Genomic DNA, 15,281 nt, shown 5'->3' on the forward strand with positions numbered 1-15,281 from the left:
ACCTGCTCCTGTGGCGCCGTGCCTGATCTTCCTGCAGGAGCAGTGGCTGCCCTCCCTCATGTTGCCCCTGCTCTGAGGGGGGATCCATCCACCCCCCTGGCCATGCAGAGCCTGTGGAGTGCCAGTGAGGGCAATCAGTGAAGAAAGATGCTGAGGACAAGGCTGCAGCACTTCTGCCTCCACGCCCAGCCCGGCTGCCCCGTGCCTGGCGAGGCTGAGCAGCGCCCCTGTGTCCGAGGGACAGCCAGGGGGGACACTGGGGGGGACAGGGGCAGCAGAGGGGGGCAGAGCTGCCCTCGGCTCTGGGACGCTCCAGCCTCCGAGCCAGGCGAGCAGGAGGCACAGATGGCACTGCTGGGAGGGAAATCCAGTGGGAGCTGCCAGAGGGACCTCAGGGGGCTCAATGGGGAGGCACCACGGCCCCCAGTGAATGGCAGCAGCCTGGCCTTGGCAGAGGAGCCTGCAGCCCCCCCAAAGTGCCCCGGCTCTGCCCCAGAGCTGCCCCCCACAGCAGAGAATCCCAGCCAGGAGTGGAAAGTGGTGAAGATCCAACGGGTCCTCATCAACCCTGACTTTGAGCCAAGGAAAACAGGTAAGAGAAACCCCCTTTGGCCACTGTCCCCCTGGAAAGGCACTGCTGTGCTCCTGGTGAGAACACCCAGCTCTTCCCAGGGCAGGACTTTCCCTGGGTTTGAGGTCTCAGGCTTCCAGCAGAGCTGCTGGGACTAATTTAGCTTGAGATGATCTCTTTGGCCTTACAAATAAGGAGGAATCTGTGGCTTTTCTCGGGAGGAGGGTGGGAAGGCAGCGGGCGGGTTCCCACTGTCCCCAGGAGCTCAGCCCATCCCTCAGTGGGGCAGGGCCAGGATGGAGCTCCCAGCCCTCACCCTGGCCATGGGACTGGGTGGGATCCTGCCCAAGAGAGATCAGGAGCAGCTCCTGTGGCACTGTCTGGGACAGGGACACCTCTCCTCCATCGATTTGGGATGGCCAAGTGTTCCTCACATGGCTTTGGGCCATTTCTGTCAGCCCCTGGTTTAAATACCAAGCACTTCATTTCAGGCGCTTGGTTCCTACAATGCTCTCTGCCATCTCCTCACTTCACAGCCCGTGCCACAGCCATTCCTCCCTCCATGAGTGTCCCTTCAGCCACAGTGACACCACTACAGGCTCATGCCCAGGGTTCCTGTGGCTGCTCCATGCCTTGGATGCCCCACGTCCCTGTGGGAGATGCTCCCACAGCACCCATCCTCTTACAGGCACTGGACCCATTTTTAAACCCCTCTTCCACCCTGATTTCTATTTTGCTCCTGCCCAGCTGTTATCTCAGCTGCCACACCGTGCCAGGTGTGTCCCTGTCCCCATTGGGGGGGGGGGGGGTGGCATTTTGGGATGCTGCTGCTCAGCTCAGAGCCCCCAGGCAGCCCCCAGGGCTGGGTGGGACTGACTGGGGGTGCTTGACACAAACCCAGTGTCCAGAACCCACTCCCTGCCTTTCTGCAGGGTCAGGGATCCTCCAAAACAGCAGCTCCTGGATGGGAACGGGCTGGGAAGCTCAGCCAAACCCTTTGGCTCCCAGCTGCCCCAGCAGCATCGTGTTTCAGGGCTCAGCACACAAACCAGATGGACCCAAATAGTCTTCCCATTTCTCACTGCTCCGGGATGGCAGATCTGTGGTGGGGAAAGGTCAGGCCTGACTCTGTCCAGGCTCAGCATTTTCCTAATCCATGCAGCCATCCAGCGCTTTTGCTGCCAGCCTGGAATTTTAAAGTAACTCAACAGGTTTGTTGGAAAGAGTTTGTCTGTCCCGTTTCCTCCCCCTCCAAGTGAGATCACCAGCAGCCAGTGCCTGCAGGACCCGTCAGACTTTCCAGAGCCTGCAGGCAGGATGTCCCCGAGGGTCCTGGCAGCAGGGACCTTGCCAAAAGCCTCCAGGTTTGGGGGAGAGAGCTTTGGATCAGTGCAGGTGAGAGGGAAGGGCAGGAGCCCTCACAAGTGGCACTGGGGCTGTTCCTGCAGCAGGAGCATCCCTGGGTGGTGTCAGGGGCTTGCTGCTCTTCTCTTTAGCTGCCATGGGGTGCAGGACCTCCCCACCTCTTCCAGCCTCTTCAGGAGAAGAGGGAACATCCATCCACACCCACAGTGGTGCAGGCTGGCCCTGGGAGCCAGGAGCCAAATGGGAGCCCCACCTGGAGCTGTGTGGAGCCACCCAGGCGGGTCCCAGGTGCCCCTTTGGTCCCCATCCAGCAGCCCAGGGCCAGGCTGGCTGCTCTCACACATCCAGCACGGCAGCCCGGGCTGGCTGGCACCTCTCAGGGCAGCCTGGGGAGCACAGGAGCCCCGGGAAGAGGCAGAGCATGGGAGATGCAGGAGGCAGGACTGGTTTCTCTGTCTGGTGTGCAAATAAACGGAAAGTTTCACTCCCTGGGGGCTGCAGAGCCAGCGCAAGGCTCCCTCAAAAAACCAGGAAAGCACAAAAAAGCACAGAGGGGCAGGAAGAAAGGAAATTAGAAAGGCAAAAAATCGAGCCAAGAGCTCATCCTGAGGTGTGGACAGGCATGGCAAGGGGGTGAGGCCGGTCTCACTCTGCAGCCCCAGAGGGGTGGTGGAGGTGATGCTGCCTCCCCAGGGATCCTCTGTGGTTCCCTTGGGAGCAGCCCAGCCCTGGCAGAGGGGATTGAGGGCTGTTCCCAGCAGGTCCCCAGGGCAGTGACACCCGGGCTGGATTTTTGTCTCTGGATTTTTGCCTCCCTCCAAGTGCTTCAAAACTTTAGCACTGAGGGAACCTGCGGGAGGGGGAAGATCCACACATCCAGCAGGGTCTGAAACGGGAGGTGCTGTGGGGGGAAGGAGGGAAAAAGGGTGAGGGGCTGGGAAAGGGAGTGTCCTGGGATGGGTGAGAGGATGCTCAGGACGGTTATAGGGAATGTGCAGGGCTGGGAGAGAGGATAGGATCAGGGGATGCCCCGGAGTGGGAAGGGGATGTGGGAAGCTGGGTAAGGGGATGCCCAGCCTGGGTTAGGGGATGCCCAGGCTGGGGAAGGGGGTGCCCAGGCTGGGGAAGGGGATGCCCAGGCTGGGGAAGGGGATGCCCAGGATGGGGAAGGGGATGCCCAGGCTGGGGAAGGGGATGCCCAGGCTTCTCCCTCTGCCCTCACAGCGGGCTCAGGGCAGACCCAGACGGGCCGAGAATCAGCGGAGCAGGAGCATCGGGGGCGGCGGGGCGGCTGCCAGAGTGGCCGGGCAGGGGGACCCGTCCCGTCCGGTCGGTCTGTCGGTCTGTCGGTCTGTCGGGGCGGGCAGGGGCAGGGGCAGTGCCGGCGGGACCCGCCACCCCCCGGGCCGGCCCCCGCCCGCCGCCCCCCCGGGCCCGCTCCGAGGGCGGAGCTGCCGCAACTTTCCTGCCCGCCGCCTCCTCGCCGGTGCAGTCGGGCTGCGCGGGGAGGCGGCACCGGCACCCGGCACCGCGGGTACGGCGGGGCTGGAGGGGTGCGGGGGGCACGGACCGGGGGGCTCCGGGCGGGGGGTGGCACTGCAGAAGGGACGGGGCAGGGAGGCTGTGCGGGCACGCAGCGGGGCTGTCGGGGTCTGGGGGTGTCCGGGGGGTGGCAGTGAGCAGGGGGTGCTCAGGGGTCCGGGGCGCACGGGGGGGACGGGAGTGCATGCCCAGGTGTCCCGTGGGTGCCGTGGTGGGCGAAGGGTGGGCGCTGGGCGCACCCAGCCGGGGCTCAGCGGGGTTTGTGCCCAGGAATGAGCGGGGCAGGTGTCGCTTCCCTGCGCCGGCACCCGAGTGTCCGATGGGGGTGTGGGAGGCACGGCGAGGACACAGGCGGGGACGTGGAGGGACCTGGGGGTCCTCCCTGGGGGCTCGCAGGGTGGCACCTCGCAGCTCCACAGAACTCCTTCCCAGGCGATGTCCCCTGTGCCCTGCGGCAGGGACGTGACCTCCCCTGGCCGTGCCACCCATGCTGGGGACACGAGGCTGGCCCTGGGCTTGGCAGCCAGCAGGATGGATCCCTTACGGGTTGTGCAAGGGACAGGCAAAGGCCCCGTTGCGTTCCGCCGCCCTCCCCGCTCTGCCCACCCCGCAGGGACACTCGGAGCCGTTTGACCTTCTCGGGGCACCGGCCCGGCGGGGCTGCCCCGGACCTCGCAGCCCGGGATGGGTCACAGAGAGCTCCAGAGGCTTTGGGCACAACGGGGCTGGGAGGCATTTCCCAGGCGGGATGGATGGAGCACCCGTGGTACCCGTGGGACGGGCTGGTTCTGCTGCCCTCGGGGTGGATGGATGGCAGGGCTGTCTGGGCAGCTTTTCCAAGATAAAAGCTTGATTTTAGCCAGCTGGGCAAGGTGCTGTCTCCACCTATGTGGTGGCAACAGCTTCTTCTTGCCCACTGTGGACACATTTAGGGCTGGGGCTGCTCACTGCATCCCCCAGTTCCTGGGGATGGGCAGGGGCAGGCAGCCCCCACTCAATCCCCACCACCCCTTCCCCTCCCCTGTGTGGGAATTGGGTGCCCCAGCACTTGCTGCTTGGAGCCTGTGGGGCCATTTCAGCAGGATTTGGGTGCTGAGTGCCAGCCAGGGCTGGGGACGCAAACAGCTCCAAATCCAGCAAAGCCCCTGCAAACAGAGCACAGGCAGAACTTGCAAGCGCAACGAATTCTCTCGCTGTGCCACATTTTGTCACTGGCACAGGCGCCCGTGTGGAGAGGCCCAGCACAGAGCGTCTGCCAGGCAGGAGAGGCTGATCCCACCACAGCACCCACCACTTGAGCTGGATCTTTTTGGTGCTGCAGGGCCAGCAGGGATGAGAACTTCATGGAGGTTTTGTATCTGGGGCATAGGAGGGCTGGAAGCTGGGAATGAGGCAGAAAATTGTCATCCTTCTGTCCGTATGTTTGAATCATATCCATTTCTAGCTAGCTCAGCTGCCTGTCTGTGCTACCCTCTGTGTTTTCCTAGCTGCAGATTATTTGGGATAACTGGGAGCTGGAGGGGAATGTGTGCACAGACTGAAATGTGGGTGAGTTGGTACGCGTTGCAAAAAATCCTGCACAGCTGTAGCTGGGGCAAGGGGCCAGCTTGCTGCTCTGCCAAAAAACCTGCTTACATTTCCTCAGTGGCCAAAGTCCTCAATGTTTGGGTGAAAACACTGCATCTCCTCTCCCCAGCCTGGCTGTGGATGTGCACTGGGGTTGGTGTCAGGTGGCACAGAGCGCGTCCCTCTGGAAATGGGGTTTGTCTTGGTTTTGCCAGTGGGATTTTGCCAGCAACAGGCCCCGTTTGGGTTGACCACAGAAGTCCAAGAAATGTTTGGAAATGGGGAAAAGTGCCTGCTGGTTGTGGATGGTGGGTGCTGTGTCAGGGGGTGGTCTGGTAGGACACCCTGAGCACGGCCAAGCTGGGCAGCAGCACCAGGGTGGCTGAGCATCCACACTTGGGCAGGCCAGGGACAGAGCCCAAAATGGAGACTTTGGAGTCACCTGCCAGCTCTGACTCTGATATTTCACCTGTGACACCCTGCAGGTCCCATTAATGCTTGGGTACCTCTTGTCTTCTTCAAACAAGGACTTCTCACCAGGCACAGCTCCCAAGTCACTTTTTCCTTCCTGCGGCACCCCAGCCATGTCAGGATCATCAGCTTTCACTGAATTTGTCAGTTCAGTGAAGCTGCAATTTAAGGCCAGATCTTCATCCCATTTCAGCTCTTGGAGTCCACCTTAGGGCAGGATGGGTCACCAGCCATGTCTGAAACATCCTTCACCTCCATTTGGGGTCAGATGGTGATTCCAGCCTTTCCTGGCTGCACTTCAGACATCCTGCTTTAGCACCCTTCAGGGGGATCCATCCTTTGCATGGAAAGCTGAGATGGAAGGAATTTTTTCCCCCCATCTGTCCAGGAAGTGAGACTAACAAAAATGCCTTTCATCACCTTCGTCATCCTCTCTCTGGAGGAGAGAGCACTGCACATGCTGTGGGGAGGGTGACTGACAGCTCAGAGAGAAGCTGTTAAGCCCTGCACTCGGGGGATGTTCACCAGGAAATCACCCCTGGAGCAATGGAAAACCTAAAGAGCAAGTGCCTATGTAAATCTATAGATAGAGATCTATAAATCTACAGATAAAGGTCTATAAATCTATAGATAGAGATCTGTAAATCTATAGATAGAGATCTATAGGCTCCTGTGGCCAGAGCTGGAGTGTGTTAAACCACAATAGCACCTGGGGCTGCTCTGTGTGCCAGGACTCTGGCACTTCCATGGGGCACAGGATGCACAGGGGGCACCTCCTGCAGCATCCCTGGACCACAGAGAGACCCAGGGAGGGCACAAGGCAGTGGAGAGGGCTGGTGGGGCTCATTGGCTTGGAAAAAATGGGATCTTTGGAGAGGGGAGATGTTTCCTGCCCAAGGGACTGTGGCATGGCAAGCTGCTGTATGGTGTGGGAAGGAAGGAAGTGTCGGAAGGAAGGAAGTGTCGGAAGGAAGGAAGGAAGTGTCAGAAGGAAGTGTCGGAAGGAAGGAAGGAAGTGTCGGAAGGAAGTGTCGGAAGGAAGTGTCGGAAGGAAGGAAGGAAGGAAGTGTCGGAAGGAAGTGTCGGAAGGAAGTGTCGGAAGGAAGTGTCGGAAGGAAGTGTCGGAAGGAAGGAAGGAAGGAAGTGTCGGAAGGAAGTGTCGGAAGGAAGTGTCGGAAGGAAGGAAGGAAGGAAGGAAGGAAGGAAGGAAGGAAGGAAGGAAGGAAGGAAGTGTCGGAAGGAAGGAAGGAAGGAAGGAAGGAAGGAAGGAAGGAAGGAAGGAAGGAAGGAAGGAAGTGTCGGAAGGAAGGAAGTGTCGGAAGGAAGGAAGGAAGGAAGGAAGGAAGGAAGGAAGGAAGGAAGGAAGGAAGGAAGTGTCGGAAGGAAGGAAGGAAGGAAGGAAGGAAGGAAGGAAGGAAGGAAGGAAGGAAGTGTCGGAAGGAAGGAAGTGTCGGAAGGAAGGAAGGAAGTGTCGGAAGGAAGGAAGGAAGTGTCGGAAGGAAGGAAGGAAGGAAGGAAGGAAGGAAGGAAGGAAGGAAGGAAGTGTCGGAAGGAAGGAAGTGTCGGAAGGAAGGAAGGAAGTGTCGGAAGGAAGGAAGGAAGTGTCGGAAGGAAGTGTCGGAAGGAAGTGTCGGAAGGAAGGAAGGAAGTGTCGGAAGGAAGGAAGTGTCGGAAGGAAGGAAGTGTCGGAAGGAAGGAAGTGTCGGAAGGAAGTGTCGGAAGGAAGTGTCGGAAGGAAGTGTCGGAAGGAAGGAAGGAAGGAAGGAAGGAAGGAAGGAAGGAAGGAAGGAAGGAAGGAAGGAAGGAAGAGCTGTCACCTGTTGGAATTTGGACTGGGCTCAGGGTAATGGGTGGAAACCAGTTCCCAGTGCCCTTGGACACATGTAATCTTTTTACTTTCTCCTCCTTCCTGCATGGCTTTGGCTGTCTTCAGCCCCACAGCCCTTTTCCTTCTCCTCCCCGGCACCTGGACATTCTCAGTGCATTCAGCTCCCTCCTTCCTGCCTGGGGCTGGGGAAAAGGACCATCCTGAGCCCACCCAGGGCTGCCAGCTGGCAGGAGATGGCAGGGAAGGATGAAGGAATGTTCCCTGTGGCTGGGAGGGGATATGTGGTGTAGAAGCTGCCCCAGGTGACAGAATCCCTCCAGACACCATGGCACATGGATAAAGGGTGAATAACCTCATCCCATGGCTCAGGCTGCAGCAATTTCCTCTGGACTGCCAGAGGCTTCAGTGCTCTTCATCTGTGTCATAAAAATCGGATGTGAAGAGCAATTCTTACCCCCAGCATCCCCAGAGGTATCCTGAGGGATTCATTTCCAGTGGATCCAGGTGGTACAGCCCTGGGATGACCAGTGCTGGGTGGGCAGGGGGCTGCTGGGAGACTGGAGGGGATGGGTGTGGATGGAAATGGATCGCAGGTGGGGATTTTAGCTGTCAGAGCCCACCCTGCAGCACACCCTGGCCCGGAGCAAAGCCATGGAGACACCCAGGGGCAAAACCCCGGCGGGCAAATCCCGGTGTCGGTCCCGGCTACGTGGGAGCGTATCTGGCGGCTAGTGCAAGCGGGAACGGGCTGGCCGAGAGCTGAGTCATCCCTCCAGCACGGAGGAGATCCCCCAGGGCCCCTCGTTCGCTGTTAAAAGGCAGTAGCAAGAGCAAAAGGCTGCGAAATGGCTCCGCCGAGAGCTCGGCTTCTGAGGCAGCCCCGGCCGCCTGAGGAGGGAGCGGGGATGGATGCTCCGCTCGGAGCACGGAGCCCGCAGACATCTGGAGCCTGTGGCTGCTTTCTCAACGGCTCCTTGGCCGCGGTTCGGCTCCGCTTCGGAGATAAAGGCGGCGAGGGTGACCCCGCGGAGCGGAGCCGCGGTGCTGGCCGCCCTCCAGGCAGCCCGGCCGGAGGAAGCAGCGGCCCCGCTCTGTGCGGCCGCCAAAGCAAACAGAAATGGGGCATAAAACAATGCTGGGCGCGAACGGGGGACTCTGACCGCCGGCGACACCGCTGCCGACGTCTCCAGGAGAGTTTCCACTGGCATCTCTGCCCTCTGCCCAGATAAAACCCTCCCGAGGGCTTCATCCTGCACACCTGAGCTGTGTGCAAGGACTTGCCGGGTGCTGAGGGAAGCAGGAGGGATGAAGGGTGAGGAACAGGAGTTGCCCGGTTTCCAGCAGCCCTCCTGCTAACCGTGGGCTTGCTGGAAGGATTTGGCTTAGTCATCCATGCCTTTCCCTCGCTGGTAGGCTGAGCCACTGCTGAAAATATCCTGGAAGAGTCCCAAGCAGCACAGAAGGCAAGAAAATGAGGAACACATGAAGGAAGGGAAGACGAGAAGGGAAGGGATGGGAAGGAAAGAAGAGCAGGGCTGGGAGCGGGCTGCCTTGGCCACCCACATCCCTGCTGGGGCCAGAGCAGAGCAGAGGCACCGTCAGAGCCCTCCTGGCAGTGCCTTTGGAGAGGGGCTGCCCCCTTGCTGCGTGCGGGGCTGATGCCGATGGTGTCTGTGCCCAGCAGTGCCTCGGCAGGGTGGGGGACGCTGCCCTTCCCACGGACGCTTTCGGGGGGGCAAGCTCATAGGAAATGGCTCACGCTGAGAAAATGCATTCCCGGCAGCTCCACATCCTCTCGGTCTCAGGGAAGGGCTGGTGCCCTGACCTTTGTCCGGCACAGGAGAAGCCCGGCGGCACCGGGCTGGCTCGGGCCAGGCTTTTAGCACATCGCTTTTAGAGCTTGTATTGAGTCCCGAGGTGTGAGCCTGGCTCCTCGCTGTGTCCGTGCCTGTGTCCGGCTGGGCAGGATCTGCACAGCCTCTGTCGGCTGCTGCCATCTCGTGTCGCTTCACACATTATTCTCCCACCAGGGCTGCCCACCGGCCTTGCTGGCATCTCCCCGGGTTTGTGTCCTGCCCGCTCGGGGCTGAGCATGCCGGGATTCGGGGCGAGGGGCCGGGGGACACCCCCTGGCCTCTGCCCTTCCTCTGTGAGCCGGGGTCGAAGCCATGTGAGCTGCAACCCGAGACCCGCTCCGAGAAATTCCTTTCCCATGTGGTCAGCGCAGTGGGTGCGCAGAGCCCAGCCGAAACACGGGCTGGGATGGTGGGAAGGTCCTGAGTGTCACTGGGTGTTCCCTGGGCCTTCCCATCTGTCCCAGCATCTCTGTGATGGCTGTGCTGGGTCCCCGTTGTCCCCGGACCGTGTATCCCAGCCCCGGTGCATCTCCCCTGATAGGGAAGGAGTAGGGATGCTGGGGGATACGTGGAGGAAAGGCTGCCAGTCCTGGGAGGGATGATTCCACCCCACATTCCCTCTGAGAGCCCTAATGCCCCTCTCCTCTGTGCCCAGGTCTCTCCCGCAGCGCCAGCCTCTCGGAGAAGGAGCTGAAGGAGGCAAAGGCGCGGAGCCAGAGGATCGCGGCCCAGCTCACCACGGCGCCCGGGCCCAGCTCCAAGGGCGTGCTGCTGTTCCACCGGCGCCGGCAGCGCGTCGAGGGGCTCACGGGGGCCGGGCATGGCGGGGGGCAGGCCCTGAGCCCCCCTGAGCCCCGGCCTCGCCAAGGAGCCATGGAGCACAGCCAGGGCCAGGGCATGAAACCAGAGCCTGGCCAGCCCGGCAATCCTGGAGAAGGGATGCTGGCAAACGCCTCCCCGTGCCAGGAGCTTCCTGCCGAAGCCCAGCAGGTGCCACTCAGTGTTTACCTGAAGGAGAACATGGCAGCGGCCGCCACCAACGGCGTGCAGGAGCAGGCGGCCAGCGGGATGGAGAGAGGGGTGGAGGGGCTCGGAAATGCAGCAGCCCCTGCGGGGCCGAAGACGGCGGCTTTTGTCCTGCCACAGAGCCCCGAGGAGGGGAAGAATGGCAAAGTGCCCGGTGAAGTTCCTGCTGAGATGCCTGCTGAGGTGCCCAGCGAGGTGCCCAGCGCGCCAGCGGGGACAGCCACAGGGATGGCACCCCCAGGAGGGCAGCAGCAGAATGGGACACAGGGCCGGCAGTACTACGAGGTCCATCTCACCCTGGCCAAGCCCAAGCCCGTGAAGAACAGGACAGCCAGACCCTTCGGCACCCAGGCATCCCCTGCCAGTGCCCAGCTGGCCGAGGAGCCCCCTGCCCCCGAGCTGCCCCCACCACCAACCTATGCAGAGACCCTCAGCAGCCCCCCACCCCTCACCCGTGTCCGCTCCCCCCCTGCCTACTCGGCCCTGTACCCCAGCCAGGAGCAGAAGGTGCTGCCAGATCCCCTCCTGGGCTGCGGGGTGAGCGGACCAAACCCCCTGCCCAAAACTGGGATCCTGGAGGAGTCGGCTGCACGCAGAGGCAGCAGAAAGTCCATGTTCACCTTCTTGGAGAAGCCAAAGCTGAGCCCCAACCCCGACCTGCTGGACCTGGTCCAGAGTGCAGACAGCAGGAAGAAGCAGAAGGAGCAGGGGGAGCCCAGTGCCGAGGATGAGCCCTTTGCCCTCGGGGCTGAAGCTTCGAACTTTGTCCCCAACAGCACAGCCAGGGGTGTGCAGCACCTCCCACCAGCTGAGGATGCTCCAGCGTGGTCCTCCTGCCTCAAGTCTCCCACCATCCAGCCCAAGAAGAAGCCACAACCCAGCCACATCCTCACTGAGGCGAGAGGGAAGGGGGCCGAGCTCTTTGCCCGCCGACAGTCCAGGATGGAGAAGTTCATCATTGAGGCCCCCTCCCAGCCCGAGCTGCTGCGGTCGCCATCGCCCACCATGTCCCTGCCTCCCTCCTGGAAGTATGACAACAATGCCTACCTGTCACCCATGGTCTCCAGACGCCCCTCCAAGAGTCCCTGCAGGCCCTCCAAAACCCCTCCTGCATCACTGTATGGCAACAACCTCATGGAGAGCGAGGTGTCCCAGAAGGAGCTGGAGATCTCCAGGCACCAGCCTTACCAGCTCCAGTCTTCTCTCTTCATCCTCTCCCCATCCAAGGGGCCAGCAAGGTCCCTGCCCCAGGAGGTGCCTCCACCCAGACCCTCTCTTCCCGACTCCTACCCCTGTCCCCAGCAAGCCTCCTGCCCGGCCTCTCCGCTGCCTCCTTCCCCGGTTTGGCATCCCCCCGTGGTGCCCAGCGCCGGCCAGAGCAGTGCCAGCCCCTTCCCTAGCGCTGCCGGGGCTCTGCCCCTGGCCCAGGAGAGCCGAGCCAGCCCTGCAGCCCCGGCCGAGGCGCTGCTGGCCTCGCCCTGCCGCCTGCTGCCGCCGCGGGCCAAGGCGGGGTTCCAGGCACCCCGGCCCTCCTACTCCACCAGGAACGCCGGCATCGAGCCGCAGGTGTGGAAACCTTCCTTGTACTACAAGTAGTGGTGGCAGAGAGAAAATCACAGCGGTGCTAGGCTAAGTCCTCCCGAACTAGCTGCTCATGGGAGAGCCAAAAGCCAAACCAACCACGAAAAAAAGTTGTGGGGAGGGGGCAGAAAAGAAAATAGAAAAGTGGTTGTGATGTGAGGCTGCAGCGCTGGGACAGTGGGTGACAAGCGCTGCTGAGCCCCTGTGAAAGAGGAGCTGAGGAGTCTCGGGGAGGCAGCAGGAACTGGGCACAGAGGTGCAGGATTCCCAAAGAATCCTGCTGCTCTTGCTCTTCTCTCTCCTGGAAACTGTTATGGAGCATCTCACATCTGGCTCCCTCCTTTCCTCACCTCTGGCTTTTCCACTCTCAGAGCTCTGCCTGCTCCTCCACATCTCCTCTGTTCTGGGCTCTTCTCAGCTCAACCAAAGCAAACCTGGAAGGGACACACTGCCTTTCTGCCTCACTGTGCCTGCTGCTGGCTCTTCTGTTGCTCCTTCAGGATCTGTACTCGTTTGCTTCCTCACTGTGGAGGAAGAACTGCATCCCTTGGGGAATGGCAGAGCCCAGTGTCACTGAGCCCAGAGTCCCTGTGGGGTCCCTGTCCCCACCTGGGCTCAGTGTGGCACGGCTGGGATGAGGAGGGTGCTGAGGGCAGGGTTGCTGGGTGATGCTCAGCCCAAGGTTTGTCATCCAGCTGTGCCCCTGCCCATGCCCTCCTGCCACTTTCCCCCTGGTGCCAAGTTGCCTTTTGACTGTGCTTGACTTCTCCTGCATTTTTCTTTTCCCCCTTTCTGAATACACTCTCTGCGCTGTCACACCTGGCTGTTCTCTTTCCTGCCGCCTGGGGAGCAGTGCTGGGTGATGGATCCTGGGGCAGTGCAGGGGGGCTCCGAGCATCCCCCACAGGGAGCCTTTAGGAAGCTGCAGGTAATGACAGGTCCTGGGACATATTCTGGGCAAGGTTGATTAACGGCGGGCTCAGCCTGCCCTCATCTCCTTGGTGGGCGAGGGGGTGCAGGATCAAATGTGTTTTGGGGAGAACTTGCAGGGGTGCAATGCACGAGGAGACATCCCCAGCTCCTGTGAGGCTGTGCCAGCATGAATCTTCCCTCGTCACCCTCCTGGCACTGTCCCCCTGCTCTGTCCCCGCGTAACCCCGAGTCACTAACCCGCTCTCTGTCCCTCTCCAGGACAGGCGCTCGTCCCTCCCTGCATCGCCCACCTGGACGCCCCGGCTGGCGCAGCGCCCGGGCAGCCTGGACGGCTGGGCCAGCCCGGCCTCGGTGCCCGAGCTGGACGAGGGGCCCCCCACGTCCCCTCCGTGGAGCGAGCGGTCGCTGTCCCCGCTGCGGCAGGACGCGGAGCCCCGCGCCAGCCGGCAGATGCAAGCGCGGCTGGCCAGGAACATCATCAACGCCGCCCGCAGGAAGAGCTCCTCTCCCAAAGCGCTGGGGCTGGAGAGCTCCCGGCCCTTCACCCCCATCCCCGCCGGGCCCCCCAGCCTGCCCCAATCGCCCCGGCTGGGGCCGAGAGCGCCGGCGCTGCAGGCAGCGGGCAGCGCGCTGGGCAGCCTGGGCAGCCCCTCGCCCACCCACAGGAGCCCCCTGCGATCGCCGCGGGCCGGCAGCCCCCAGCCCTGCGCCTCCCCCGGGGTCCCCCGGGCCGCCTGGGCCGAGGGGCGCGGGCTCCTGCCGCCGTCCAGCGCCTCTCCCTGCCCCGTGGCCCGGCTGTCCCCCGTCCCCAAGAGCCCCCTGCCATCCCCCGTGGTGGGCGGGCGCTCCCCGGCCAAGCGCGGCACCTCCCGGTCCCCGACGGACTCGGACGTCTCCCTCGACTCCGAAGACTCGGGGACCAAGAGCCCGGGAATCCACAGCTTCAACCTCTGTCCGCGGGGCTGGAGCAGCAGCCTGAGGCTGAAGACGGGGGCTCTGCCCTCAGGGGCTCCCTGCACCTCCTAGACCAACCAGCCCCGCCAAAAAACCCTCTCCCTGCACCCGTCAGCCCGGGTGATGCCCCCGCTCATCCCCACCGGGAACACACCAATCCCCGGGGCTGAGGTCCCCATAAAACAGTGTCCCCCCAAAAAACAGTGTCTCCCCAAAAAACAGTGTCTCCCCAAAACCAATGTCCCTTCGGAGCTGCCACGACCCCTCTGTGTGCCACCGGGGTCAGGTGCCTCCCGGCCGCCCGCCGTCCCATGGCCCCGCTCTATTTTTAGACGCTAACCTTTCGGGGCAGGACTGCGTGCTCAGCAGGCAGGAGCAGAGGGGGGAGCCGGCCCGTCCCTGCCTGCCTGCCAGCCCCATCCCGCACAGCCAGCATGGGATGGGCTGGGTGGTGCCCCGTGAGCCCTTGTCCCCAGCTCCCAGGTGTTATCCCGCAGTGTCACTGCAGCTCTGCTTCCCTTTGGAGGGGGGGGCACATCTGCTGAGGGTGGGCTGCATCGATTGGATTGCCATGAGCAGGCTCTCCCAGCCTCCAGATTTGGCTGGTGTCAATTAAAACCAGATTTTGGAGAGGAAAACTTAGTTTTTAGTTACAGCCCACAAGTTCTTCATTGCCTTTTTTTTAAACTTTTGACTCCTTCTCAAAGAAATTCTCCCAAATCCTTCTTTCCTTAGAGACCAAAAAGAGCCAAAGTTATTTATTGCCATGTTAAGGGGACTGTTTACAGGTGCCCTCCCGCCCTGCCCAGACCAAGAGGGACAGCCCCACCGTGTACCTGTCACTGTTCCCCTATCCAAGTTCACCACATCCCCACTCCCATGGATGGAGGCACACACAGGAACCAACGGGTGCTGTGACAGCCAGGGCAGGTGGGGAACTGGAGGAGCTGAAGGAAATGGTAGAAGTTGCAGAGGGTTTGAAGGAGGTGTTGGCACAGAAGGCGATTCTGAGGATGTCAGCGTCCCCACACCTTGGGGCCAGCCCTGGAGAGGAGGCTGTGTTTGGGCCGCCAGGGCTCTGGCATATTCCTGTTCACAGAGCCCATCACCCCTTCCCTTCCCCCAGGACACACTGCTGAAGCCATCCCTGATCCCTGGAGCACCTCCACACTGCAGCAGCCCCTCCTGGAGCACAGTCCCCATTCCCAGGACACATCTCCCCCCCTGGCTGCAGCAGCCAGCACAGCCTGCCTTCACCACACCGCTGTATACCCAGTTCTGAAATAAACCTCCGTTATTCCACCCAGGCTGGCTCTGATCTGTCCCCCAGGTGGCCTGGGCACAAATGGCACACTGCCACCTCCTGCTGCTGCCACATGTCCCCAGGGGTCAGCCCTGCTCCGTGCTAGGTGACAGAGTCTACATCCATGTGGGTGAGCCCTGCTTCACGCTGGGTTGTGGCGTCCTGGTCCCCAAGGCTCAGAGCCCTGCTCCATGCCAGGATTGTGGCATCCTCATCCCTGTGAGTCAGACCTGCTCCACGCCGGGGTGATGGCATCGCAGTCCCCAAGGGTCACAGCCCTGCTCC

The 15,281-nt window shown here is 61.8% G+C and overlaps 1 protein-coding gene across 1 annotated transcript; it reads left to right on the forward strand.

Annotated features, from left to right (window-relative positions):
* Positions 1-345: 345 nt before the first annotated feature.
* On the forward strand, positions 346-14,976 carry SYNPO (synaptopodin). Its single transcript, XM_058815597.1, has 5 exons — positions 346-592; positions 1,319-1,347; positions 3,161-3,470; positions 9,855-11,791; positions 12,998-14,976. The coding sequence occupies exons 1-5, from the start codon at positions 346-348 to the stop codon at positions 13,763-13,765; spliced, it is 3,291 nt and encodes a 1,096-aa protein (XP_058671580.1). The 3' UTR covers positions 13,766-14,976.
* The last annotated feature ends 305 nt before the right edge of the window (positions 14,977-15,281 follow it).

Source organism: Ammospiza caudacuta, chromosome 16 (genome assembly GCF_027887145.1).
Source record: "Ammospiza caudacuta isolate bAmmCau1 chromosome 16, bAmmCau1.pri, whole genome shotgun sequence".
NCBI lineage: Eukaryota > Metazoa > Chordata > Aves > Passeriformes > Passerellidae > Ammospiza > Ammospiza caudacuta.